General features: G+C 36.2%; 3 protein-coding genes across 7 annotated transcripts; all 3 read left to right on the forward strand.

The window, feature by feature from the left end:
* The first annotated feature begins 664 nt into the window (after positions 1–664).
* On the forward strand, positions 665–13,482 carry LOC111795531 (protein DGS1, mitochondrial). Of its 3 annotated transcripts, none has more exons than XM_023678010.2 (14): positions 665–1,130; positions 3,897–4,073; positions 4,778–4,981; positions 6,120–6,257; positions 6,364–6,516; positions 7,842–8,036; positions 8,773–8,873; positions 9,581–9,670; positions 10,428–10,500; positions 10,576–10,604; positions 10,712–10,835; positions 11,423–11,533; positions 12,261–12,361; positions 13,101–13,482. In XM_023678010.2, exons 1-14 carry the CDS (start codon positions 993–995, stop codon positions 13,219–13,221), a joined length of 1,755 nt encoding a protein of 584 aa, XP_023533778.2. In that variant the 5' UTR covers positions 665–992; the 3' UTR covers positions 13,222–13,482. The 3 variants fall into 3 exon arrangements, with proteins under 3 accessions (XP_023533778.2, XP_023533777.2, XP_086980233.1); XM_023678009.2 differs by having other exon boundaries at positions 666–1,130; positions 3,941–4,073; XM_087124107.1 differs by lacking the exons at positions 3,897–4,073; positions 4,778–4,981 and having other exon boundaries at positions 666–1,130.
* A 1,241-nt stretch (positions 13,483–14,723) lies between these two features.
* On the forward strand, positions 14,724–20,940 carry SAR3 (SUPPRESSOR OF AUXIN RESISTANCE 3). 2 transcript variants are annotated; one of them, XM_023677571.2, is made up of 6 exons: positions 14,725–15,034; positions 15,467–18,075; positions 19,251–19,374; positions 19,706–19,851; positions 19,964–20,061; positions 20,272–20,940. In XM_023677571.2, exons 1-6 carry the CDS (start codon positions 15,001–15,003, stop codon positions 20,465–20,467), a joined length of 3,207 nt encoding a protein of 1,068 aa, XP_023533339.2. In that variant the 5' UTR covers positions 14,725–15,000; the 3' UTR covers positions 20,468–20,940. The 2 variants fall into 2 exon arrangements, with proteins under 2 accessions (XP_086980379.1, XP_023533339.2); XM_087124253.1 differs by lacking the exons at positions 19,251–19,374; positions 19,706–19,851; positions 19,964–20,061; positions 20,272–20,940 and adding an exon at positions 18,739–19,073 and having other exon boundaries at positions 14,724–15,034.
* An 809-nt stretch (positions 20,941–21,749) lies between these two features.
* Positions 21,750–26,216, forward strand: LOC111794664 (cysteine desulfurase 1, chloroplastic). 2 transcript variants are annotated; one of them, XM_023676764.2, is made up of 10 exons: positions 21,750–22,031; positions 22,265–22,398; positions 22,483–22,642; positions 23,850–24,036; positions 24,143–24,288; positions 24,367–24,439; positions 24,524–24,587; positions 24,764–24,863; positions 25,559–25,717; positions 25,790–26,216. In XM_023676764.2, exons 1-10 carry the CDS (start codon positions 21,813–21,815, stop codon positions 25,958–25,960), a joined length of 1,413 nt encoding a protein of 470 aa, XP_023532532.2. In that variant the 5' UTR covers positions 21,750–21,812; the 3' UTR covers positions 25,961–26,216. The 2 variants fall into 2 exon arrangements, with proteins under 2 accessions (XP_023532532.2, XP_086979777.1); XM_087123651.1 differs by having other exon boundaries at positions 25,767–25,905.
* The last annotated feature ends 316 nt before the right edge of the window (positions 26,217–26,532 follow it).

Raw genomic sequence — 26,532 nt, forward strand, 5'->3', positions numbered from 1 at the left:
GCTATTGTATACTTTAGCCCGTTACATATTGATGTCAGTCGTTGCCAGTAAATATTGTACATTTTAGTCTGTTACGTTTCATTGTCAACTTCACTAGTAGATATTATACATTTTATGTTGTTACATATCGTCATTAGTTGTTCCTAATAAATATTGTTCGTTTTAGTCATTATGTATCGCTGTCAGTCTGACAATCTTAAAACACGTATCTGTTATGGAGAGGTTTCCATACATTTATAAAAAAATGTTACGTTCTTTTATTGAGATCTCACTGTATATGTTGGATTAAACTTCTGATATGGTTGAAAGTATATGCTCAACCAATCGAAATATGCATATATATATTTATATATATATATATATAAATACGATGGTTGACTAGAAGAGAGAGAGAAAACCGACATCACCCACCTCAGGTACCTTGGTATCAGGCTAAGAAAAATTTTAACCCAAGAGCGTAGGCAACCAAAGGCTCGCCCACAGAACACATCGCGTTGCACGAACGGTGGGAGACGTCACCCGAAAAATGCAGGTTTAAGAATAAGGTATGTTTCAACGGAGAAGATGTCAACTAGCATATTTATTTTAATTTTTTTTATTTTATAAAATTAAAGTTTCACGAATTCAACACACGAGGGGGAGAATTTTAAATTGCTTAAACTCATCAACCAAGCCATGCCTTTACGATTCAGAAGGCCTTTGTTACTTTTTAGTTTTTTGTGTTCAAGAAACCCCGCGATGATTCTTACATTCAGCACACACAAATGGCGCGGATTGCATACAGGAAAAAGTGAAGAATGAGCTAACGAGCTTAATGGGAGATTCGGACTTCAAAGCTTGCAAAGCATTGAAAGGGGACTCGCTTCCTCAATTGGGAAGGAACATTACAGAAATTTGCGGAAGAGTTGAAGCAGAGCTCCAATGGAGACGACGCCTGAAGAAAGTGAAGACAAGAGCATCACAACCTCAATTTCACAACACTCCCTTAGTGTATGGAGACGAATTTTAGCATTTTTTCCGTTGCCTCGTGCTTTCAGTTTTCTTTGGAAGCTTTCGGGTTTCCCTCGCCGGAGGAGTCGCAAGATTGGTTTTCCTCTTCCTCAACGTTTGGAATCGATAAACTCTTCTGTGTAAGTTACTTTCCACTCAGTTCTACACGTTTTCCTCCCCTTGGTTTGTTTTATTTTGCCTAATACGTGTAGAAGAATTATCGTCAATCGAGTTTACTCCTTGTCTTTGCTTGTAGAACATAGCATATTTTCTTCTGTTGAAATCTATGCTTGTTAAGTTGTTTGTAATTGCAACTCTTTTTATCTTTAGTGATCGAGTCCGCACCCTGTTGTGCTGGGCGAAATGGCAATCGATGTCACTAATTTACGTTTTCATGAAAGGCCAAGGTTATGATGTTGTATGAATCTTAGGGAAGTTCACAATTCCATCACAATGCAAGTTCCTACCAAGTTAAACCGCAGGCTTTCTAGGGTTTATAGAGGGTACTGGTTATACATGGTAAATTTTACTCATCATTCTCTTATCTGTGATTCGCTTTGAGCATCATGAACACGTTTATGTCGGTCTTGATTACAATTAGCCGTTGCACTGTGCTCTCTACTGCATAGTTTACTTAGTTTATTAACCATTCTCGCTTGAACTAAACAATTTGGGAGCTCGGGTTGTGTGGGTCTTCTTATAGCAAAATGTTAATTTAGTTTTGAATGCTTTCAATTCTTCTCTAGTTGCATATTCAGACCACGATCTAATCATTGAAGTTGACCTATAAGGTTTGCCTCTATAATTGGTTGCTAGTTTTTGGGGAAGTGAATACCAACGAGTATACTCAAATTAGATACAAATATTGTGATTTTGTTCATCCAAAACTTCACAACCTCCTCATCCTAGTTTGCTTTCTTTCTAAAGTTCCTATTATTTATCTCAAGCCAAATAGCCTACAAACAACGAAGATGCAAGAGCACCTTCTCCTCCAAAGACCGCCCTTTTCTATTACGCACTCCCCTAACACGAAACAAAATTCTCTAACGATTCCAAAGCTAGTTTGCAAACTAGCACTCGCTCAGCAACGATTCAAGTCCTCCTCATGCCTCCTACAAAGAATGCACCATTGTGGGTACAAAACTAAGGAAAAATGTCTTTGAACGCGATCCAAAGTATTAGCCCTCCCAAGTGAATCTTGCCACACACAAAATTTCACGTTCTTAGAAATTTTAACCTTCAAGTGAAAGGCGAAAACAGTAATCTTAGGAGCAGCTAACAAGGTAGGAGGGAAAGACACAAAATGAAAAGATAAACCCCTAGCAGAATTAGGGGTCCAAACCCTAACATTCCTCCTCTTAGGGGTAACAAAATGATAGGGGTCCAAACCCTAACATCCCTCCTCTTAGGGGTAACAAAATGATCTCGAAGGATAAAAAAGAGATTTTCCACATCAATTGTCTCTTTGTTAGCCTCAGTACGACGAAATCTTAGAGAGATCGAAGAAGGTCAGGTGAATGCGACATCAAGGCTACCAAATGCAACCTTTTTTCAGAAAGGAAGTAGAGAAGAAGGAATAAGATGCAGAGGTTTATCACCCATCCGACACATGGTACTCATAAATAAATTTATTATTCAAACTTTAATGCTAACTCTGTCATTTTAATGAAACTGAGCGTAACAGCTCAAGCCCACCGCTAGCAGATATTGTTCTCTTTGGGCTTTCCCTTCTGGCCTCCCCCTAAAGGTTTTAAAACGTGTCTGCTAGGGAGAGGTATTCACATCCTTATAAAGAATGCTTCGTTCTCCTCCCCAACCGATGTGGGATCTCACAATCCACCCTCCTTCGGGGCCAGCGTCCTCGCTGGCACTCATTCTCTTCTCCAATCGATGTGGGACCCCTCAATTCACCCCCCCTTGGGGCCTAACGTCCTTGCTAGCACATCGCTTTGTGTCCACCCCCCTTCGGGGCTCAGTCTTGGCTCTGATACCATCTGTAACAGCCCAAGCCCACCGCGAACAAATATTGTTCTCTTTGGGCTTTCCCTTTCAGGCTTCCCTTCAAGGTTTTTAAAATGTGTCTGCTAGGGAGAGGTTTTCACACCCTTATAAAGAATGCTTCGTTCTCCTCTCCAACCGATGTCTCACACTAAGAGTGGAGTTTCAATAATAAAAGCTGGACGTCATTGACAATCTGTAAACTTCTTGTCAATCATGTTTTGCCAAGTGGACTAAGTATTTCTATTTTATTGAGCAAACAAGGCCAACCATTTGTATTTTGCTCAGTGCTTCAAAACGTTACAATTTTGTTCAATATTTAGGACCAGATGACATATTTTTGAAAAAAACTTCTGATGTTTGAAATTTACAGAAGATGGGCGAGAGGGCTTCAATCTAGAGTTACAACAAACTTTTCCAGTTGTCAATAGAGTAGAGTAGCCATAGTGATTAAAAAGTTGGCAATAGACTGAAAAACCTATCAAAAGCTCATTATTCGTCGTTGAAAACCCTTTTTTTCCTTTTGAACCAAGTAGAATGTGGGGGGGGGGGGGGGGGGGTTAATGTTTTGGGTTTATTTTCTATTTAGTTGATTTTTTTACGAGATGATTTTTTGAAGTCGGAGTTCTATTCAAACTATACACCCACGATCTGTCTCCTTCCATGAAGGTACCTTACATTCAGATCTGCAAAATTTAGTCCGAGGTTTATGTATGTCATTGCATATATTTTCACAACATTGATTATTGTCTTTAAGCTTGAGTTGATTGCTTGGAATCTTTTGCATCACTTTTGATGCATATTGTGACATGTAAAATGTGATAAATTTGAGTAATATTTAGCTGAGGACAGTTTGATCATTGTGTGAAATGTAAATTTTTATGCCATGTACATGCTTTGTTGACAAGTGGATGTGTGCTCATCGTAATTGGTTGATGGAAACTGCAATCAGTTTAACAGTAACATGCTTGAAACCCGCGGAGGCATCTAGACTGTATGATGTTTTGGATGATATTTTGGAGCATTGTTTCTTGAGTTTGTATAACATTTGGAAGAACTTGCAGTTTTGGCAATCTCGTGCAGAGGTAAGTCTTTTTTGTTGCCTGGTGTTTTTTGATAAATTTATTTGATGTATATATAGAAGATGCAAGGAGGAAAATTTAGGTCCCACATAAGTTTGTCTTTCGAGTGTCTTCAAAAGATCCATTACCCAGTGACATTCTTTCTTCAAAATGCAACATTAGATTATCACAATGGTCCAGCCAATACTAGTCATACTCCAGTCATTCCTTTTTAAGTGTATAGCATCTTCCAAAAAAATCCGATCAATGTAGAAGAGCTTCAGCTCACCCAAAGTATACCAAAAAACTGAAAACAACGTGTCCTCTTAAGAGCAGTCAGGAACAATTATGAAACCTTCCCCTCTTTTTCCACACACATTCGTGGAGACAGATCATAAAGGAATCTTTTCCTGCAATGTATCTTTAGTAATAATCTTCTTGTGAGCAATGCTCAAGGAGAGTTTGAACTTATTTGGGCACCTCGACCTTTTAAATCAACTTTTTAGGTGTGAAGTCGACTGGAATCTGAAAAATATGAAGAAGGAACTACAAGAAAAATCTCTCTCGTCAAAAGTCCTTCCCTCATGATTGGATGAAAGATCTGTCAATCCCTTTCAGTTAATTATGCTCGATGACTTTTTAATGCAAGGCATATGATTGTTATCTTTCAGATTCCTATTAAAATTTGGTTGTGAGTGCTTATGTCATTGTTTTCATGAATTTTTCAGGGTACAAATGCTCAAAAAGCTTACTTTATGATTTGTGAGAGAGGTCCAAGGGCCTTTTTTAATGGAACAGTGCAGTTAATGCGCCAAATTTGTAGGGATGGTTTTTCTTTGCAACACGTAGCACATGATGCATCTTGTTACATAGCTGAGCGGATAACTATATTGAGCTACCTAAGAAATCAGCTTGCAGCTTTTGTGGCTCAGGTTTGATTGGCTTTCAGCACTCACTTCTCAAACCCAATCCTATCACTTTTGTGGTTTTATTCTATCCTTGAAAAATACAGTTTCTCCTCGAGTCTCAACTCTCTCTCTCTCTCTCTCACACACACAAACACACACACACACACACACACACACTCGCACACAATTTTAGGACTTGGACTCACGAGACTGGCAGATTAATAGGAGATCAGATTGCAAATTTCTTTTTGGCTTCTGTACGGATTTCTGAGACAATGTTATCTTAACTAGTTTTATTCGTTAGTTATATAATGTTGTTGTCTCTTAACCTGTATTTTGATAAATAATTGTGCATGCCCGCCCCCTTTTTTATTTCTTCTAATTTTTCTTTTAAGATAAGAAGCAGGCCAAATATAAAATAGGGGAAGATAAACCATCCTTCCATTTAATGGCCGAATGAGATTTAGATGAACCTCTCCTATTGGTTTTAATAATGGTGTTTCCCATTGGCTCTATTGAGGTTGTCTCACCACAAATAGTGATTGTTGCAAGTTTAAATTAACTTTCCATTTTTCATATTTAATTTCAGAAGGTACATTTGACTTTTATAATAGAGAGAGGCTAACTAAATTCCTTGTTACTTGATACTAGGTAACAAATGATCTAAATAAATTTTTTAGATATTAGGTAACAGTAAGTCTAAATAAATCCCTAGATACTTTGTAACAGGAGATCTAAATAAATTCAGGTAACTTCTAATTCTTTGACAGTTCCCATCGAGTTGAGTAATAGACATCATTCATTCTTAGTTTGGATACTAACTCATGAAAAGACAAGGCTTGGACTAGATGGAAATATTTGGTTTTTCACATTTTTTTGCATCCATTTGTCATGAAATATCAATTAAGTAGTTTCTTATAACTTGAGAGTTGTTGGGTGGCAATCTTCTTTTAGTAACTATTTGGGAGGTAGTAGTGATTGAGAAATTTCAAGGGCATTAAAAGGATAATGAGGACTTGCTTATCACAACGGAACTTATCTCCCTCCCTTTCTGCCTTTCCCTTCTTTGATATAATTGCAATTTATCTGCTTGACATTCAAATTTTTTATCTCTCAAATTTTTGTTGCTTATTTTGATTTTGTTCCCTTGTGGTTCCTGTAGGTCTTTATGAACACTGACAATATTGGGACAGATTCTGGGAATGATCTACAAAATCCCTTACCATCATTGTTGGTTGCATTGAATGGCTTATTTCTCGATCTAGAGACATCAATTTGTGAACTGCATACAACACTTAATGTAACATTGAGATTATTTATAAACTTTATTGTTAAAATACTGAAGCAGAAATTATTCTATTTTAATGTTTCAATTCTCAATGTTTATTTTGTATATGACTACGCAGATGGATTTCCATGGCAGCTTTTCATTTCCTCTATTTAAAAAATTACCGGATGTGAACAAGGAAGGATCTCAGTGGACGAGTTGTGAAATTGGAGATGCTATCAACTTGCTTTGTCAGAACTTTCACAAGTTGGACAACGTCATATCTATTATTGTAAGATCTTATTTCCAATGCTCCTATAGCTACTAATTTATCTTTACACCCTGAATAGTTTGGTTGTCAAGAAGAATACTTTCAATTTGTTTTGTTTCAACCTTTTGGAATCTGTGGCCACAAACTCTCAGATCAAAGAGAATTTAGTGTTACTACTTTTCGTAGCCTTTTGATCATTTACAACTTACCTTTATGCATGCAGGATATAAGCATATTTAATATTTTTCTGGAAATATAGCTCAAATAACGTTTCGATGCATTCCAATTCTGTCCATTATGGTGACAGCTCGAGAAATTTGAGATTAACAAATAGTATCATCATCCACAATGTAAAAGTCTTTGCACTGACTTTGATGTACCAGTCTCTCTCTAGTTCTCGTGTGAGACAATTATGAACTTCATGATCTATGCAACAATTATTGTTAAATAGTCGATGTAATGTTTGTTAATATTGATTGATTTATGCTGTAGTCTTTTTTTTATTTTTTATTTTTTTATAATGATCATAACCTGCCCTGCCAACTAAAATCAAAGCAAGGAATTGTAATATTATTACTATCAGTTCACTGAAAATTTGACTCAACAGTGCCAACATCTCTCTATAGATGTGTAATCACTAAAGATTTGAGAGAATTGATATACTCTATTTCATTCACATCAGAATTCGGATACATATAGACACAAATACAAGGATTGCCTAAAGTAAAGCATGTGAAAAGTCGATGGACTATTAATAATAATACAATTTTTTAAATCACCATTAAACTTCCAGTAAATTTAATGTTTTATTCATACTTTAACTTTAGGGTTGAAAGTTTACATGAAGACCAATACGGGGCTATTAGTATTAATTGGAGTTAAAATGACCATATAGTGAACCAAACACATGAACTCTTTCTTGCTTTGGTACCATGTTTAATCATTGTTGAACCCAAAAGCTTTAAGTTGATGGGTTATAGTAAATTTAATTTTTGTTTGCACTTAACACAAATATAGTTTTCTTTAGAAGATTTGAAGGTAGCTATTAGGTTCTTTAAATTTTTTTTTACGTTCTTAGCTAATCCCTATAAGGTTGTATTTTCTATTTGTATTTTTTTCCTTTTTGACTCACTTCGGGAGTTCGTATCTTTTGAACTTTTATTTCTTTTCATTATATTAATGAAAAGTTATTTCTTGTTAAGCAAAAAACTATAGTGCTCCCCTTCAGGTTGGTATCGAAAACAAAGTTTCCGAGCACCTTAGGGCAATTCCCTACCGTGATGTTTTAATTCTTGATAGTGTATGAATACTCTTCACTAAGCAGAGTTTATTTATGTGTGTTTTAGGTTCTTAAACATCGAAAGCCAAAAAAATTAACTCGGCACTGGCTTAAATATACTTGTGGTGCAATTGGCCTCTCAGTCTGCTCTGTTTGGCTTCTTCAACATAGTAAATTAATGGGGAGCAATGACATTGAGAACTGGGTTCGTGAAGCACATAATTCAGCAGCTAAATTTTTCAAGGATCATGTACAACAACCGGTACTATTTTTACTATTTTGATTTGGTTTCCTTCGTCTCATTTGATGATGTAGCGCTCTACTGTCAATTTTCTTTACCATTGCGTTTTATTTTCTTGGGTTGGGTCTTTAATTATGGTTGATTACTAGGACACTGAACTTTGCTTACAATTACATGGACTGCACCTACTAGAAATTAAATAACTCTGAACTCTCTCTTCATGCCACGATGGTTCCTTTTTTATTTATCAATTGTAAGAAGGGAGGTTTGTCTCTCTCTCTCTCTCTCTCTCTTCCCTTGGTGTTCTTTTTCTGAACTTTTTTTTTAGTCTAATTCTCCTGGTGATATTTGTATTTATTTATTAATTGGGGTGCTTTTATTCTCTCAACATAGATTTCTTTGTATTTGTACGGGTTCTTCTTATTTTATCTTTTTCACTCCTTTGGAAGTTCATTTCTTTGAATACTTTTTCCTTTTCATCAATGAATGAAAAGTTCATTTCTTGTTTAAAATAAAAATTAGAAGAATGAAAGCACAAATGAAAGGGTCAAAGAACGATTGATTACTGTTATAGTAGTTGCCGCTTGGTTGCCCAGTTTATTGTAAATGTTTAGTTAGTTATGGCAGCACCTACAAAAACGGATTGATGCCCATGGTAGGGTGCATCGATGAATTCAATGTCTGATTGATTATCAATGACTTTAGCAACGCATTCAGAAACTCTATGGAATTGATATTCTGACTCCCTGTATTGCAGCTTATTTCAATTAGAGATGAACTTTTTGCTACATTTAGAAAGAGGCATAAAGGTATCATGGATGGTCAAGATGTTCAGTTAACTACCGACTCCCTGCGCAGGTGATTTATCTTTCACGGACTTAATTTTTCTCCAATTGGGTACTAAACTATTTACTTTGAGCACCGGTTTATTGTTGGAGTAAAAAATGTTAATCTTGCACATCTCATCTCTATCTCCAATCATAAAATTAGAGACCTCTTAGAGAATTCTAGTGTAACTATAGAGTCTCTGAAAACAGACCAAATTTCAAAGGCGTTGGCTAGATTGTCTTGAGGTGGCAAAACTGAAGGCTTCTCTTTAGTGTTCTCATTTGATACTCTTTTATAGGTTCTTCTGGCGAGATATCTGTTTGAAATTGAGATGCTTTTATATTTTCATAGTCCTATTTTTCTTTTTAATTGTTCTCTCTCTCCCGCTTGGGAGCTTGTATATTTTAGCATTAGTCTCTTTTCATAACTTGAATGAAAAGTTAGTTTATTTCTGTTTTATTTACAAAATGTTCTTAAAATTTGTTATTATACGAATTTGTGATTTTAATTCTGAAAAACAAAACTAAGTTGCAGCAGCAGCAACAACAATAACAACCATAATAATAAATTTAAGAAAATAGTTGCACAAAACAAAGCAGGTTTTGCTGATATTTTAATTCTGAAAAACAAAACTATTTTGAAAACAATTCTCATACAAGGCCTAAATTTGCGGCAATATCCATATGTTTTTATATGGAAATGAAAAAAATATTAAATCAACATCATCTTCTTTCCAGAATGTTACATGCCTTCAGTGAGCACACGGAAGGTCGGAAGTTTGCAGATGCTGCATCAGATGAAGAAATGTTTGCGAAGGTTATGTTCAGGTTATCCTCCATATCTTGTTTCAAGTTTGATCTACTGTTGAACTTTGTAGGGTGCTTGAATTTGTTGTTAAAAACGAAGGAAGGCTGACATTTCTCGTAGCCAGTGTCTTTGCATCTTCTTTGGACCATGTTTTTCTAGATTCCATTGATTCCACAATCAGTGCATTGGCAATTGAGCCCTGACGTCAACAAGTCATTAATATGCACATCAACTATTGTCATTCTTCGTATTAGGTCAATTTCACTTTCTGCTTTTGGGTTTCTAATGATTCCTTGAATCATTTTAGGACACTTCTGTTGGCTCCTATATTAAGTTTATATCATCTGCTTGGTCAACATTAAGCAACATGCATGTTTCCTCTTACTTCTCTCTTCATGTGGGGACTCAAATGTGATTTTAACATGGACGCCTTTCTTTTCCCTGTTTTTTCTCTCTGCAAATTTGGTGAAAGATAATTAGGTTGTTTTGGGGTTAGCTTGGCTATTTCTATATTGGTAAAGGAATGCTTGTACAGCTTTCTTTGTGGTACCTATAGGAATGGAACGGCAACTAATCCTTTGGCTAAAAACTTTTCCTTCCTAGCAGAGCTTTCGCTTAAAACTTCATAACTATTCTTCTTATATCAATGCTAATTCTGAAATCATGTTTTCTATGAAAAAGAATACTGCATTAATCTGACGTCAACGTGCATTTGTTTGGTTGATGTAGTGAATGATTTTATTTGATGATAGATATCCGTTGTTTCCTCTAATTTAGGTATGAGAAAGAATTGAAGCATCCCGTTCAAAACCTTCTTAGTGGAGAACTGGCCCGTGCTTTGCTTATCCAGGTTGATACATGCTCAATTATTTTCTCCATATGTACTGGTACATTATACTTGATAGTTTTCTCTGTGTTTATGCAGGTGCAGAAGCTAAAATTGGATATTGAGACGTAAGTTTCAGAAACTTGCAATCTTTGGTGTACAATACGTTATGTAACTTGATCTTCCTGATTTGGTTTGATGCCCATGATTTTTTATTACGATGGCTTTTAAATAGGGCAATGCTTGAGCTTGACCAGATTCTCAAGGCAAATGAAATCAATTTCGCTGTTCTAGCTGCATTGCCAGCATTCTTTATCTCACTTCTTTTGTTGATGCTTTTGCGTGCCTGGTATATGCAGGTAAACTAATGCAAGTTATAGTTCATATTTTTTTTTTAAAATTTAAACAGTGTGATTTTGATCTTGTTTCTACTTGTTTCCTTTATCAAATTAGATTTTGCTTTCGAGAAGGACTTTAAATTACTTAGGCAGTCACTCTAGAGTGCTGATACCTTCATCTGTTGGTCGGTCATGAAGTTGAGCGGAGTCCTCCCTGCCCCCTGGCCATCAAGTTTGCTAGATTACCCTTGTACTTGGTCGAAGTATTCAAACCCCTAAGGTCCATACCCCATAGGCACACCTTGCTTGCTTTAATAATTCTGCCCAAAGAACTAGACAAAGAGAAATGTTTCAATCCATCAAAGAATCCAAAAGCTAAACTGGTGCATCCTATGGTTGAAATTTTAGGTTATTGAATTTATCTTCCTATTGAAAGTAATATATGTGTTTATGTATATGTATCTATATATATACACTTATTCTTCTAGCTTCATATTTATTTTTCTGGTTTCTTTACATGTCATTTAGTTTTTACTTTGTCTAATGTTGCTGTATTTAAGTTTATTGATAAAAAAGAGAGTCAACTATTTGCTGATCTTGACATTTAGGATACCAGAGCTGAAGGGAAGGGAAGAGCTGCTCGGCTTCAGAGAAGGCTATTAGTTGTGGAGGTGGAGAAAGCAATTATGCAATACCAGAGTTTTGTTGACCAAGGACATGTAAGGAGCTCCATCAACTTGTTTGCTTCTCAAACACGTTCCTTCTCTGTTTTTACACATTTTGTTTGCTATAAAAATCATGTTTTGCTGATCAATATGTAATATAAGCGTTATAGAATAATTAATCCTAGCATATTAAGCCAGAAGTTTTTACTTATTTATTTGCTATAGGAGATACACTTGTTAGAAAAGAGAACATCAAAGAAAAGGGGAGTAGACTAGTAGTCTAAATCAACCTTCAAATTTAAGGACATTAAATTAGAACTTCCCCATTGGCTCAAATCAAACAGAAATAGAGAGAAAAAAAAAAAAAAAATGAAACTCTTCACTTTTGGAAGCCTAGAGAGATGTGTCAAAACATATCAGTCGAAGCCTTTTCTATCTGGAAAAATACATATCCTGTTTCTCACCATCCAAATTTTCTACAAAATGGCGAAGCGTAGAACCTGTCCAGATGATTTTAGCTTTGCTTTTGAGCGTTGGATAAATCTCCCACATAATGGAAAACATTGAAACTTGTACGAATGACTCCTGGCTTTCTTCTTGAGCGTAGTATAATTGACTACCTACCTGTGTTTCAAACATAAATAATTTCCCCATTTCCCAAACAGGCAAACACAACATACGAGATAAGGAAGGAATTGTTTCTTATCATTTTGTTTTATCGAGTATCCTGTGCAAAATGAGAATATTTTTTCTTTTAATTTTTTTATTTATTGATTTGCAGGTAAAAAATGCAGAAAGTAGTTTTGGGTTACTGTTGTATAGTTTGGGTCGACTATACCATGCTTCTGAGAAGCATGCCAAAGCAACTGGTGAATGGCTAGCGTAAGTTTTAGCTCAGCTTTCCTTTTCTCTTTCTAGGCATTACTTTCCATTCAATTTCAGCATGTGTTCCAGAAGAGCAAGATGCAATAACATCTCCTGCTTAACTGTTTGCTGGACTCTTTGGTCAAATAGCCCATTGTTTTTGTCGAAGCTGACATGAAAACACATGACATTTGTCTAGGTCATGAGGAATAGCTTTTTCATGAATTTTTATATTTTTCACTCATCTTGTCATACGAATCTTCTTTGGTGGTAGACCAGGAATATATTTAAAAGGAAAAAGAATTTATTGGTAGGCAGGGGCTAAAACGACCCTAACATGCCTTCACATTATGAGATTCAAGAGTACATTAAGATAAAACAAATATGCTCTTTGAAACCAGGAATCCTTCGACTAATAGTCCTTATTATCACCTCCTTTGCTTGCACTTCTAGCTTTTGTGGTTTGTTTATGGAAACTTTAGTTCCCCAACCCTTCGATATTTTACCAGAGGTCTCACACACACCGAGGAGTTCACTTTTTGAGAAAAGTAACATCTCAGGATAATATTCACTGCATGCTCTTCACATGAGTTTTTATTCTGAAACTGACGGAATAAGCAGCAGAAAGAGAGCTTTTGTTGGTGTATACTAAATTGAACATTGAACATTGAACGAATACTTGCACTAATCTAAAGTTTAGTTTTTGGGTTTTTCCTTATTAGTACATTTATGTTAAAGCTATAATCTTTGTTAACAGTTTGAGGCAGGATCTTCAGGAACTCGGGAAGCCTAGCCTTCCAACAAGAGATAAACTCATAATTGCATCGCGCATTGAGCGAATATATGATTGTTTACTTCCTGCGTCGACACGTTTATAACGCTCGATGTCGTCTTCTATTCAACTCCCCAGGAACATTCTTTTATTTGCTTTATGGAAGCTTTTCTCCCACTTCCTAGCCTGGTTTTGTAAGCTGCATGTTGGCCCTGGTTAAAGCCTGTTTGTGTTGCCTTCATTATGGAAGATGTGGAGTCTTATCTTACTTTGTCATTTAAACTGTCTTCATGCACATTATACTCTGTAAGGATACTCTTACAAATGATAGAATGAACTACTGAAAATCATTGATGGATTCGTTGAATATGGTTGCCAAACTTGGTGTCATATTATAGAAAATCATTCGGCTCGAAACAAAGCATATTGTAACTTTGTGTTTACGAGGAGATGATAATTACAAGAGTCTGAATAGCAAAGGTTAATTCGAGCATATTTACTTAGATAAGGTACTGATTATCATCTTAAAAGTTGATAGTTTGATTTTTAAGCTTTGCTATGATTGAACTAAGAATAATATTTGACAAAACGTACGGTCCTCTTCTTGGATTATTAATATTTTTTTAGTACAATAAATGTAGAGTTTCGAGATTTGAGGCATTTAATATTTATTTTTTAACTGTACAATAAATAAACAAATATTCCTTTTTGGACGTATGAAAAAGGAAAAACCAATTTGACTATAATTTAATTTGATACAACCTATAGCTAACTAAACTTAGATGGTTAACTTAGACCGAAGGAAATGCCACTAAGCCTTCTGCCTTGGCGCACAGTGGATGGTGTCCTACTAAACTGATCGTATCTCTGTAAGGGTAGAATGTTGTGTTTTTATTCCCCTAATATGTTGTTTTGTCGATAAGGTGGGGTACAATTGTGTGTTTGATTTTCGATAAGGTGGGGTAGAATAGTGTGTTTGATTTTCGATAAGGTGGGATAGAAATGTTAGTTTGATTTTCGATAAGGTGGGGTAGAAATGTGTGTTTGATTTATCGATAAGGTGGGGTAGAAATGTGTGTTTTTATTCATGGGATGGAACCATCTCTAGAAGTAGAAGTATCATAAAAATATTCGAGAAAAAAATTAACTTTTACCATGAACATGACATGGGGTAGCGTTAGTTCATCAATTTTGCCTGGTAAATAGTAAATTTTTACCTTAAACTCAAAAAGTATTGTAATTTTACTATGATGGTAAATTTTCGCTTAAAAGAATTGTTTTAAATAAATATTCTTATGTGTATTTATTAAAATTGATATTAAAGTAAATTTTTATTGAAAGGTTTTTTTTTTTTTTTTTTTTAGTTTTAACTTAATTTTGTGTAAAATATTATTTCATTGAAATTAGCGAGTTTTAGGTTAAAATTAGTGAGTCTTCTTGGAGTATCAGGACATTTCACGGTGAGAAAAAGGCTATAAATCCTTAATTTTACTTATGAACACCAAAGAGTTATTTATCAAAGAATGGAAACAAAAATGGTGGCCCGGTTGCTGGTGGGGCCCTTCCTCCGGCGGGCCCTTGTTTTCCGAATTTATTTAAGGCAAGGGAGTGCTTATTATTGGAGGGAGCGGGAAATTTTTTTGGGCCCTTTACCGGAGAAAGCTTGTCGGCGAAATAAGAGCCATCGGAGCAATGGAGACTCGAAGCTGATGGTGATTATTGATGAAGTTTACTTTTTGTCTATTGTGAGAAATGGACATTGATACTTTTCAGAAATCGAGGGCCAAAACTCCTATTTCGATTTACTGCTGAGTCTGTACGGATTACTTGGTTTCTTCTTCCTCGCGAAAACCCTAAACCCTTCTTCTTCACTTTGCTCTTTCCCATGGCGTCGTCCTCTTGTCTGCCAGTGGTTTCCGGTAATTCTTTCCATCTCTGGAGCTTTATTTTCAATGCTCTTGTTGACTCTTTTTGGGTGCTTGAAGAAATTGTAGCATAATTGTGCAGTTGCCTTGGTTTATGTGTTTCTTACTCTGTTAATGCTGGCTTGTTCTGTATAGAGAAAGGTTATTGGTGTTTATTTTGAACGAATATTCTTGAATGTTGCTAGACTGAGGTTTGAGTTACACCACGCTTTGTAGCCGAAATGTCATTGAAAACGAAATATCGCCGTAGTCTCAACGGAATCTTGAGCCGAATTCTGATCGATCAATCTGTTCTTTTTTCCTTTTTCTTTTTGTCCACGACTTCAGTAATGCAGACAATTTAGTTTATCTGACAAGTTAATACTCGTTTCTAGTCGCTCTACTTATAAATGTGTTCAAAATTAAATTTGGTGTGTTTTACTTCAGAGAATTTCAGTGAAGTTCATGATGCAAGAAGGTACCTATTACCCTTTACAAGTTCCAGGTCGGATCTTGATACTACGACCTCTGAAGATCAAGCTGCTTCACAACACAAGAGAAGAAGAATTGCCTCTAGTGCTGACATTTCATCTCATGATCATTTGAAGGAGCTTAAAAATTCCTTTCCAACATTGCAGTCTCCTGATTACTATATGTCTCCAAGCTTAGAGGAACTGTCTATCCATGTCCTGGAAGATCCGGATTATATTAGTCAGGTGTTAGATTTTACGATAGGACGTTGTGGTTATGGATCTGTCAAGTTTCTTGGGAAGACGGATATCAGATGGTTAGATTTAGACCAAATTGTCAAGTTTCATAGGAATGAAATAATTGTGTATGAAGATGAAACTACAAAGCCTGTAATTGGTCAAGGCCTGAACAAGCCTGCTGAAGTTACTTTAGTTCTCCGGTCAATAACAGCCAGCTTTTTGGAGAGGCAATATGATAATGTTGTGAAGAAATTGAAGTACATTTCCGAGAGACAGGGAGCTCGCTTCATTTCATTTGATCCAGAAAATTGCAAATGGAAGTTCTCAGTTGACCATTTCAGCCGGTTTGGCTTGACGGAAGACGAAGAAGAAGATATTGTAATGGACGAGGCTAATGCAGGACAAGATTCTGCAGAAATGAACTGCAACGAGATTTCTGATAATAATGAAAATAATTCAATGGATTTCACTGAATCTGTGCTTTGCCATTCTCTGCCTGCTCATCTTGGGCTTGATCCATTAAAGATGAAAGAAATGAGAATGGTCATATTTCCTGAAGATGAGCAGGAATTTGAGGATTATAGTGAATCCCCTAAATTTCAGAAGTCATTCACAGGTAGAGAACTTATGAGATCTCCTCTTAAGGATTCTTCTCAGAGAACGAGCCAAAAATTGAATTCTCCAGTTGTCAGAAAGACTCCATTAGCATTGCTTGAATATAAACAGGGTAGCCTTGACTCAAGTCCTCCGGGTTCTATTTTGCTGTCCCAACCAAAAAAGGTAACTCCTGTTAAGCCCTGGAAGGCAGAAGGTTTTAAGCTGGATCTCACGCAAGAAACTCCAATTACTATAAATCATTCTCGCAATATAGTTGATGCAGGTTTGTTTATGGGTAGGTCATTTCGCGTGGGATGGGGTCCTAATGGCATCCTAGTTCATACTGGAAATTTGGTGGGGAGTACAAATTCACAGAAGGTCCTATCATCCGTAGTAAATGTAGAGAAAGTTGCCATTGATAATGTGGTCAGAGATGAAAATAGTAAAGTGTGTAAAGAACTAGTTGAATTTGCTTTTGATCTTCCTTTAAATTTACACAAGGAAATGAATCATGAATTTGAAGAAGAAGTGGGATCCTCCAATTTGAAACTTCAAAAGGTTGTCTTCAATCGTCTAATGCTTTCAGATATCTGTAGGGGCTATATAGATATTGTTGAAAGGCAACTTGAAGTTCCTGGATTACCTTCTTCTACTCGTGTAGTCTTGACACATCAGATAATGGTCTGGGAGTTAATAAAAGTTCTTTTTTCTGAAAGGGAAAATACTGGGAATTTGAGAAATTTGACTGATGATAATGAGGAAGACATGATGCAGGATATGAAAGAAGCTTCTCTGGAAGTTGACCTGGAAGCACTCCCTCTTATTCGGAGGGCTGAATTTAGCTGTTGGCTGCAAGAGAGTGTTTTCCCTCAGGTGCAATATGAATTGGGTTCATTAAATGATTCCAGTTATCTTGAACATATATTTCTCCTTATGACTGGGCGGCAGCTGGATGCAGCAGTCCGACTTGCTTCATCTAGAGGTGATGTGAGACTTGCATGTTTGCTGAGTCAGGCTGGTGGATCCACTGTGAATCGCACAGATGTAGCTCTACAACTTGCTATTTGGAATAAGCATGGAATGGATTTCAGCTTCATTGAGGAGGAACGGACCAGGTTATATGAGTTGCTGGCAGGGAATATATTTAATGCTTTGCACCATATTAAACTTGACTGGAAGAGATTCCTAGGGCTGTTGATGTGGTATCATCTACCACCAGATGCCACTTTGCCTGTAATCTTTCACTCTTATAAACATCTTCTTAAGAATCGAAGGGCTCCACTCCCTGTTCCAGTTTATGCTGATGAGCCTCAAGAACTTGCTCTGGAGTCTAATTCAAAGGAATGTCTTGACCTCTCATACTTTCTCATGCTTCTTCATGCTAATGAAGATCCTGAATTTGGTTTTCTTAAGACTATGTTAAGTGCCTTCTCATCAACAGATGACCCACTCGATTATCACATGATTTGGCATCAACGTGCTGTGTTGGAAGCTATTGGTGCAATCAGTTCTAATGATTTGCATAGTCTGGATATGGCATTCGTCTCTCAATTGTTGTGTTTGGGACAATGTCATTGGGCCATCTATGTGGTCCTTCACATGCCTTTCCGTGATGATTTTCCACACCTCCAGGCTAAAGTTATCAGGGAAATCCTATTCCAGTACTGTGAAATATGGAGTTCACAAGAATCACAATTAGAATTTATTGAGAACTTGGGTGTTCCAAGAATATGGCTACACGAGGCTATGGTATGTTATATACTCCCATAGTTGTTATTTTACTTCTCAAAACTGCTCTTCTTATTTTTATTTATTACGTATACTATAAATTTACTTCTTTAATATTTGCTGCACTATGTATCTTTGCCGCTGTTGTTAAAATTATTTGTGCTAGTCACATGGTCGAAGATTGTAAGTATTGAAAAACCCCTAGAATATAATAATTGAACGATGCCAATTCGATCTTATGTGATACATTGTGTAAAATTCTTAGAAAATAGTTGCCTCTTTCCTGGCTGACCAAGTTCTCTAAAATGCTTCTTCTAGTGCTATGGAGGGTAAAAATTCCTTAACTTCAGGTAATTTTAGAAAATTCATCCGATGAGACTTTACCATCAGTCTTGTTCGTTTATTCTCGTGACTCTTTGTGAAAGAGTTAGTTGAGATTTCTATGGCTCTTTTCAATCTTGGATAGAAGTTTCTTCACCTGTATCTTCTACTTAAATAATTGCGGTAAATTTTATCACTAATATGCACCCCTTGAGAATGGAGCACTTTTATCAATTTTTTTTTTTTTTTTGATGAAATAATGTGTTTAAGAATTTTCATTAAGTTGGGTACAAGCTTACAATGGCGGTAATTTTGGGGTCAGTATTTTTATTTTTTTTTAATTTTTTTTTTTATTTTTGAAAGGTAGCAGAAGAAAGAAACTCCTTTTTAGAAGCATCATGTCTATTCTTTTGTGTATCTTGCAAGAGAGGAATAATAAATTCTTGAGGATTGTTTTGGCAAAAGTTTGGAGTAGATTGTGCTAACAGTCGTGATTTGGGTGCAAATCTCGGTTTTGTAGAAGAATGCTGGTAGGACTCTTTGATGGGACCTATTATTGAAACAAAATGACAGAATATTGCATGATCCGTATGATGGCTGGTGGTAGTACTTTCATTTAGGCTCTAATTACAGTTCTTTTGTTAGGTGTTTGCATTATCTGGGTACCCATTTCGTAATCGTTTGTCTCCCTCCTTCATGTATACTTAGTTTTTATAACAATTTTGTTTTTGTTCCTATCAAGGGACAATTTTTTTATCCGATTTTCTGTGGCACAATTTCCCATTGCTTCTCTTGAATATATTAGTCTTGGAAATGAAAATTGTTGTCTTAATGGCCATCTATCCATCTAAGGTAATTGTTTGATATTGCTTCAGGCAGTTTTTTTCAGTTACCATGGAAATCTTCCAGAGGCCCTAGAACATTTCATTGAATGTAGAAATTGGCATAGAGCTCATCCTATTTTTATGACTTCAGTTGCTCACAGATTATTCCTGTCGGGTAAGAGTTCCTATTGCTTTTTCAGTAACATGAAGTGTTCGCTTTAATTACATAACTAGGTTTTCATGATGATCATGCTTTGATACTTCATACATGTACTGGAAACAGTAAGATGATTTCAGATCTATCATTGTCGTATATATTTAATGGGACTGGGTTGTAAGTTTCTTTCTTGGTTTAGAACAAATCATTGTTCCTCTCGTTTTTTAGGTTATATTCAAGTTTTATCCATAAGTCCGTGATACCAGTCTTTCATTTTGCTAATGAATTTTTTTAGTAGGATAAGATGTTGATGCTATAATCTGTTGATCTTCCCATTCATATGATGCAGCTGAGCACTCGGATATATGGAAGCTTGCTACTTCAATGGAGACCCACAAGTCTGAAATAGTAAATTGGGAATTCGGAGCTGGACTTTATATATCGTTCTATTCACTACGAAGTTCTTTGCAGGAAACCGATGAAGCGAGCGAATTGGTACGCACACCTAAGCTTTTCTTTTCTAGTATTGTCACCAACTATACAAACGAGCCTTGAATCCAAAGCTTTGGATCTGGATTTGAATTCGTTCCAAATTATTACATTGCAGGACTCGCTTGAAAGCCGAAATGCTGCTTGTGGGAAATTTCTTGGTCGATTAAATGAATCATTGGCAATTTGGGGTGACAAATTACCAGTTGAGGCAAGGTATGTAGAATCCTCAACTGTGACAATAAAATATGCTATTTGATTGATTCAGCTGGGTTTCTTCATGACTTGTTAACCATAATATGCTCCTCTTAAGAACTTTCACCTACTCTTCTGGAAATCTGGACCCTTTTTCTGTACATTTAATTGTTCTTGTAGCATTGTAGCATTAAGGGATTAGTATTGAGTTGTTCATTAATCTGTACGCAGAGTTGTGTACTCAAAGATGGCCGAGGAGATCAGTAAATTACTTTTATCAGATATTGGGGAGGGTTCTACGCGTGATGCTCAGTTAAGCTGCTTTGACACTATTTTTACTGCCCCATTGCGAGAAGACCTGCGCTCAAGTCACTTGCAGGATGCAGTTTCTCTTTTTACTTGTTACCTGTCTGAAATCACATCATAGTCTCGACTACGCAGCTTCAATATTTAACCCGAGAATCGTGTTCTTTCATATATTTTGACGCCTGCCTCTATTCTTTGTACACATTTGAACAAGTAGAGGCAGCAGCAGTGAAGTTTTGCAGACCCCCCCTATTCCCCGACGCACCGCCCAGAGAAAAGGTTTGTTTTTGATTCGTGATGTTGCAATATCAGCAATCAATCCGAACACAAAGTTCGAAGGAACGAAATAATCGGTTCTTGAATCGGTATTTGTTAGAACTATACCTTCCCTTAAAGTAGTCGTTATGGTAGCTATATGTATTTCTCATAGAATTTTTTGCTGATTTATCTTCACTTGAACTCGTGAGCACAGTAGCTTTGGCTTCTGAGTATCAGTTCTTGTCATTATCAAAATGCTTCTGATTTAAACCGTATGAATGCGTAGATTCCAATATTTTCTGAAATGGAAAGGTAAAACTCTTTGGTCTTTTGTAATATCATCTTTATTGGCATCAGAACTGCGCCGATGAATTAGCTCGCTGCTATAGCGAGTGCCTGATCTTGACATCAGATTAAAATGTTTTGCGAATTGGAACGTTTTTAGGATTGGGGTATGGAGATTTGAATCTCGGACCACAAGAAGAGCAAATGATGAGCTCGGGTTTGTATGTAACACCTCTTATTTCAGTTTTTCTTGGAAAAAAGTTAGATTTAGTCGAATATATTTTTTCGAGTGTTCAAAAGAACTTTTAGGATGAAATCGAAGACTCTAAACAAAAAAAAAAAAAAAAAAAAAAAAAAAAAAAAAATCCGTTATTTTTTATTTTTATTTTCAGACCTCGAAATTTATGTTGTAAAGCATTTTTAGAAGTTTATTTTTTATTATTCCACTTTTATTTTGTATTTTTCGAGAGTTTTATTGATAAATAAAATTTACCATTTTTTTTTAGTAATATTTAATTTTAATTTCGAATTTAAAAATTAAAATTTATAAGTAAATAAGCCTATATTTATTTATATGGGAGAGATTGATATAACCGGATATAAATCAGAAAAACTTTAATTATTTAATTCTTTAATTATTTAATTTTTATACTTTTTTTTTATTACTTTAAGAGCCTTAAATTTTAACTATTTAATCGTATATAATGTAAATATTACTCATTATAAATATCTAATATATATTCCATAATTAATTATTATAATATATTATCTAAATATTATATTTTAATATATATTGTTTTAGTTTTATTTACAAAAATCGAAATTTATGAGTAAATGTATATATAAGAAAGTGTCAGACGAATTAAGAGTACGAGTTTCATCCATACGGCTCTGTTCGATTCTCAAGGTTTGGGACGGAGAAGATGATGGAAGGTGTGGCGCTGAAGCTCCAATTCAGAATTCCTATTTCCTCCACACTCCGCCATTCCTCTTCTCCTTTTCTCCGCTGCAGCTTCCGCAGATTTTCCTCTCCTTTCTCAGTTTCTGCCTCTGCTTCCACCGCCACGGAAACCGACAACTTGCGTCTCGGCTCACTTTCCCTTGGGCACATAACTCGACCTGATTTCCCTATCCTCCATCAGGTTCTTGTGTTTATGTGTGTGTGTGTTTGATTCTCTATGTTTTTCCTTGCTAATTTGGCCGATTCTCTGTTTGCATTAATCATATGGTCATATGTCGTTTCTTGGTTATAAGATTATTTAAGGTTGTGAATTAGGTTTTGTTGAGTATCACTGTTTGAGTTTCAATAGGTTATATTGTTGTACTGTATTGGTACTTTATGCGGTGGAGTTAATGGCTGTGTTGTGATCTGCAGGAAGTAAATGGCTCCAAGCTTGTCTACTTGGACAACGCTGCCACCTCGCAGAAGCCCCGTGCTGTGTTGAAAGCTTTGCAGAATTATTATGAGGCTTACAATTCAAATGTTCATCGTGGCATGCACTTCTTGAGGTAGATTACTTTGGTATTAAACGTGAATAAAAACGATGTCTATCTGCAATGATCACTTGTAATTGCGACCATTTATGACTATAGTACGAAGGCAACTGACGAGTATGAATTGGCAAGAAAGAAGGTTGCGTCTTTTATCAATGCTAGAGATGCTAGTCAGATTGTTTTTACAAGGAATGCAACTGAAGCTATCAATCTAGTGGCTTATTCCTGGGGCATACCTAACTTAAAATTAGGAGATGAGGTGCGTATTGTGTTAGGCTATTGCATCAATGTTAGTAGTTTAAGGCTGGTGATGGCCTTGCAAATATGTACTGTTTAATGCACGTGTACGTACTGATTCTGCATGCGCATGTTATTCGTACGTACTGATTCTTTATGCGCATGTTATTCGAAACCGAAACAAAGTTTGTTACTAATTATTATGCAGAAAAGATGTTTAATCCACCGAGTTCTTTTGAGTAATATTGTATACTTGGCTACTGTTGTCGAGTAAGTGACCCCACTATTGGAGTCAGGGAATGCAAACACATGTAATTTATATTATAGGGACCTATCGTTAAAACCATTATAGGAGTGGCCTCCTGTCCGGACAAATTAGATGTGTAGTACTTCCTTACACACGACTCACACGTGCGAGTGTGGATCCCTAGGCGGTTCGTACCTCCCTAGACCCATCATAGTTGAGCTAGTTGTCCGTAGCAACGTTTGGAAGTCAGCGGACTCTCGAGTATCATGCGAGGCATGATGATGATCATCATCATATTATATGCGTCTGTACTCATCATCATAAATTGGGAAGTGACATGATGATGATGCATGATAATGTGACGATGTAAGATGTATGATGATGAGGTAACTTAATATGACGTTATTCCATATTAAGAGGATGTGCATGTATTAAATGCCACAATGCATTATCACGACGAGTTTTCTAAGACACAACCCTAAATTGATGTAAATGATGATGAACGTATGAAAGCCAATGCATGCATATTACTTAGAGTAACATGTAAACGGTGTATAGGGTTGTGTCATAAAGATGATTTAAAGATGAAAATTATAAGACCTCATGCATTTTGTGTCTCTATTCTTGTATCTTCAGTTAGCTCATAAATTTTATGAGCTGGATGTTCAAGTTGTTTGAGTTTCATGGAAGGTGAGCTTTGCACTTCCCATTAAAATCTGTCAATTTCAATGGGTTTACATTTTATACTTGATCGTATTCTTGTTGATTGTCTAAGGTGGAGCTTTTTAAAAACTCAGTTTTAGGCTGTGGTTCATTGAGCTTATCTGTGTCTGAGTGTAGTTTGGTTTTATTGCTGTGAGATTTTTATGAAGGTGTTTCTGAAGTTGGATTTAAGTTAATAAAAGTGCTTTTGCCTGCATTCATTATATTTTTAAGTACATGGAACCTCACACTGTATTAACTATTTTTTCTTTCAGTGCAGGTCATAATTACAGTTGCTGAACATCACAGTGCTATTGTCCCCTGGCAAATTGTAGCTCAAAAGACTGGTGCTGTTCTGAAGTTTGTGAATTTAGGTGAACATGAAGTCCCAAACTTGAAAGATTTCAAGGAGATGTTTTCAACAAAAACGAAGCTTGTGGTTACCCATCATGTCTCAAACGTACTAGGTACACTCATCTATTTGATAATAATACAATTCAATGAATGCAGAAGCAAAGAAAAGAACTACAGGACATTCCCCCTTCTCTTGACTTGATTTGATTCTTTCTGCAGCGTCTGTTCTTCCAATTGAAGAAATAGTTGGCTGGGCACATCGTTTTGGAGCAAAAGTGGTAGTAGATGCATGCCAGAGTGTTCCACATATGGTTGTTGACGTCCAGGTGCTTGATGCTGACTTTCTTGTTGCTTCTTCTCACAAGGTTAGGAAATTTTCCCACTAATAAAATCTTGAGCCTTACATTTTGTGCATATGAAGTTAAGGAATAAACATGCTTCAGATGTGTGGGCCTACAAGCATTGGATTTTTATATGGAAAGAGTGAGCTCTTGTCTGCAATGCCTCCATTCTTAGGTAACTCTATGTAAGTAAAAATGTATCAGATAGTTAATGAGAAGTCATTATTTAATGTCCTTATTTGGTCATACATGGTTCTAGGTGGTGGAGAGATGATATCAGATGTATTTCTTGACCATTCCTCATACGCAGAACCTCCTTCCAGGTTGGTGAACTGCATGCAATTTTGTCTTTTTCTTTGTATTTTAACATAATGATAATTTCGTACTTGATAATTCATATATTTGGAATAATCTTAAGATCTAAATAACTGACTTCTTGAATGGTTCTATAATTTTGTGATGTCTATTTCTATTAATAACTCATTTTCTCCTCCATTAGATTTGAGGCTGGGACACCAGCCATTGGAGAGGCAATTGGGTTGGGAGCTGCTATTGATTATTTGTCTGGAATCGGCATGCAAAAAATTCATAGTTATGAAGTGAGTTGATTGTACTTTGACATATGCATCTCAATTCTCGAGTTGGGTGTGAAAAAATTGTGAATGTGGGAAGCCTTCAGGTTGTCAACTAAATAGATGCATAGCATAGTAATCAAATCGTCCCGTTACTCAGTTGGCCTAGTGGTCAATAAAAGGCTTAGATAGAATGAGTGGGGTTCAAGTTATGTTCCCCACCTATTTGGGGATTTAATACTCTATGAATTACCTTAGCAACCAAATGTTTGGTAAAATGAGACGGTTGTCCACCCAATGAGAATAATGGAGATGGCATAACCTGACTTGATACCCTATGAATTACCTTAACGACCAAATGTGGTAGAATCAGACGGTTGTCCACCCCATGAGAATAATCGAGGTGGCATAACCTGACTTGATACCCTATGAATTACCTTAGCGACCAAATGTGGTAGAATCAGACGGTTGTCCACCCAATGAGAATAATCGAGGTGGCATAACCTGACTTGATATCCTATGAATTACCTTAGCAACCAAATGCGGTAGAATCAGATGGTTGTCCATCCCATGAGAATGGTGGCATAACCTGACCCTGACCCAGACACTAAGGAGGTAAAAAGAGAGGAAAATTAGGTTACTTAGAACTCTGAAAACTGAAAATCTAGAATAGAGATGATAAATATGTTCACTAGCTTTGATGCTCATCTGTCTGCAAACAGGTTGAATTGGCGAATTGTCTGTATGAAAGCCTTCGTGCAGTGCCTAACATTCACATATATGGCCCAGCTCCCACAGCAAGTGTTCAACGAGCTGCGCTATGTTCCTTCAATATTGAAAACATTCACCCAACAGACATTGCATCCTTTCTTGATCAACAGGTACTATATCTGAATTAGAAATTGAACCCTACTTTCAACCCTTCTCAAGTCGGTGAAAATATTTTAATGCAGCACGGTGTAGCCATCCGATCAGGACACCACTGTGCGCAGCCCCTCCATCGGGCACTCGGCGTGACCGCGAGTGCACGAGCTAGCCTCTACTTCTACAACACAAAAGAGGATGTGGACTACTTTATCCAGGCTCTAAATGATGCTGTAAGTTTCTTGGACGCTTTGAGGTAGAGATCAGGCAATACCAACTTCCTGGTCTGGTAGGTCCATATCTTGAACTGAACCTTCAATAATGCAAGGCACTCTATTTCTTGGTCTATTTCTTGGTTATATTGAGCCAGCAGTGTGTGACATTTACTGCCATCTCTTTGCCCTTGTAATTACTCCTGGTTTTAGGCTTTAGAATACTCATAAACTAATTTAATTTAGCTATAGTTTCATGGACTCCATGAAATATTATATATAGCTTTGTTTTACGAGATTTTAATTATTTCTCAATTAACTATCTTATATTCTAAGAGACATCCATCAATCAACATGGGTAATATTTTAAACGGTAGATGTTAACCGTTGATATACAATATCATGCAATAGTAAACTATATTATAATTATTATCACATGACTAAATAATACTCATAGTAATGTAATAATATTTGCTTTATTTAAAGTCAAGTTATTATTTACGTAACTTAGAAGAAAAAAAATATAGGTTTGAGAGGTAACTTGAGTATGCTCGTTCCGTTGATAACATGATAATTTACATGAGTACGAAGAGAGGGACGTGCAACATGTAGCTCGATTA

This window comes from Cucurbita pepo, chromosome 5, assembly GCF_057944985.1.
Source record: "Cucurbita pepo subsp. pepo isolate OVF chromosome 5, ASM5794498v1, whole genome shotgun sequence".
NCBI classification, from domain to species: domain Eukaryota; kingdom Viridiplantae; phylum Streptophyta; class Magnoliopsida; order Cucurbitales; family Cucurbitaceae; genus Cucurbita; species Cucurbita pepo.

Bases quoted from the DNA above. Each gene is read 5' to 3' on its own strand.
- LOC111795531 (XM_023678009.2), top strand. From the start codon at position 922: ATGGAGACGACGCCTGAAGAAAGTGAAGACAAGAGCATCACAACCTCA. The intron at 9,671-10,427 runs GTTATCCTCCAT...CCTCTAATTTAG, and splicing joins TTTGCGAAGGTTATGTTCAG to GTATGAGAAAGAATTGAAGC. The intron at 10,836-11,422 runs GTAAACTAATGC...CTTGACATTTAG, and splicing joins TGCGTGCCTGGTATATGCAG to GATACCAGAGCTGAAGGGAA.
- SAR3 (XM_023677571.2), top strand. From the start codon at position 15,001: ATGGCGTCGTCCTCTTGTCTGCCAGTGGTTTCCG. The intron at 15,035-15,466 runs GTAATTCTTTCC...GTTTTACTTCAG, and splicing joins TTGTCTGCCAGTGGTTTCCG to AGAATTTCAGTGAAGTTCAT. The intron at 19,375-19,705 runs GTAAGAGTTCCT...CATATGATGCAG, and splicing joins TCACAGATTATTCCTGTCGG to CTGAGCACTCGGATATATGG.
- LOC111794664 (XM_023676764.2), top strand. From the start codon at position 21,813: ATGATGGAAGGTGTGGCGCTGAAGCTCCAATTCAGAATTCCTATTTCC. The intron at 22,032-22,264 runs GTTCTTGTGTTT...TGTGATCTGCAG, and splicing joins ATTTCCCTATCCTCCATCAG to GAAGTAAATGGCTCCAAGCT. The intron at 24,440-24,523 runs GTAACTCTATGT...ACATGGTTCTAG, and splicing joins TGCAATGCCTCCATTCTTAG to GTGGTGGAGAGATGATATCA.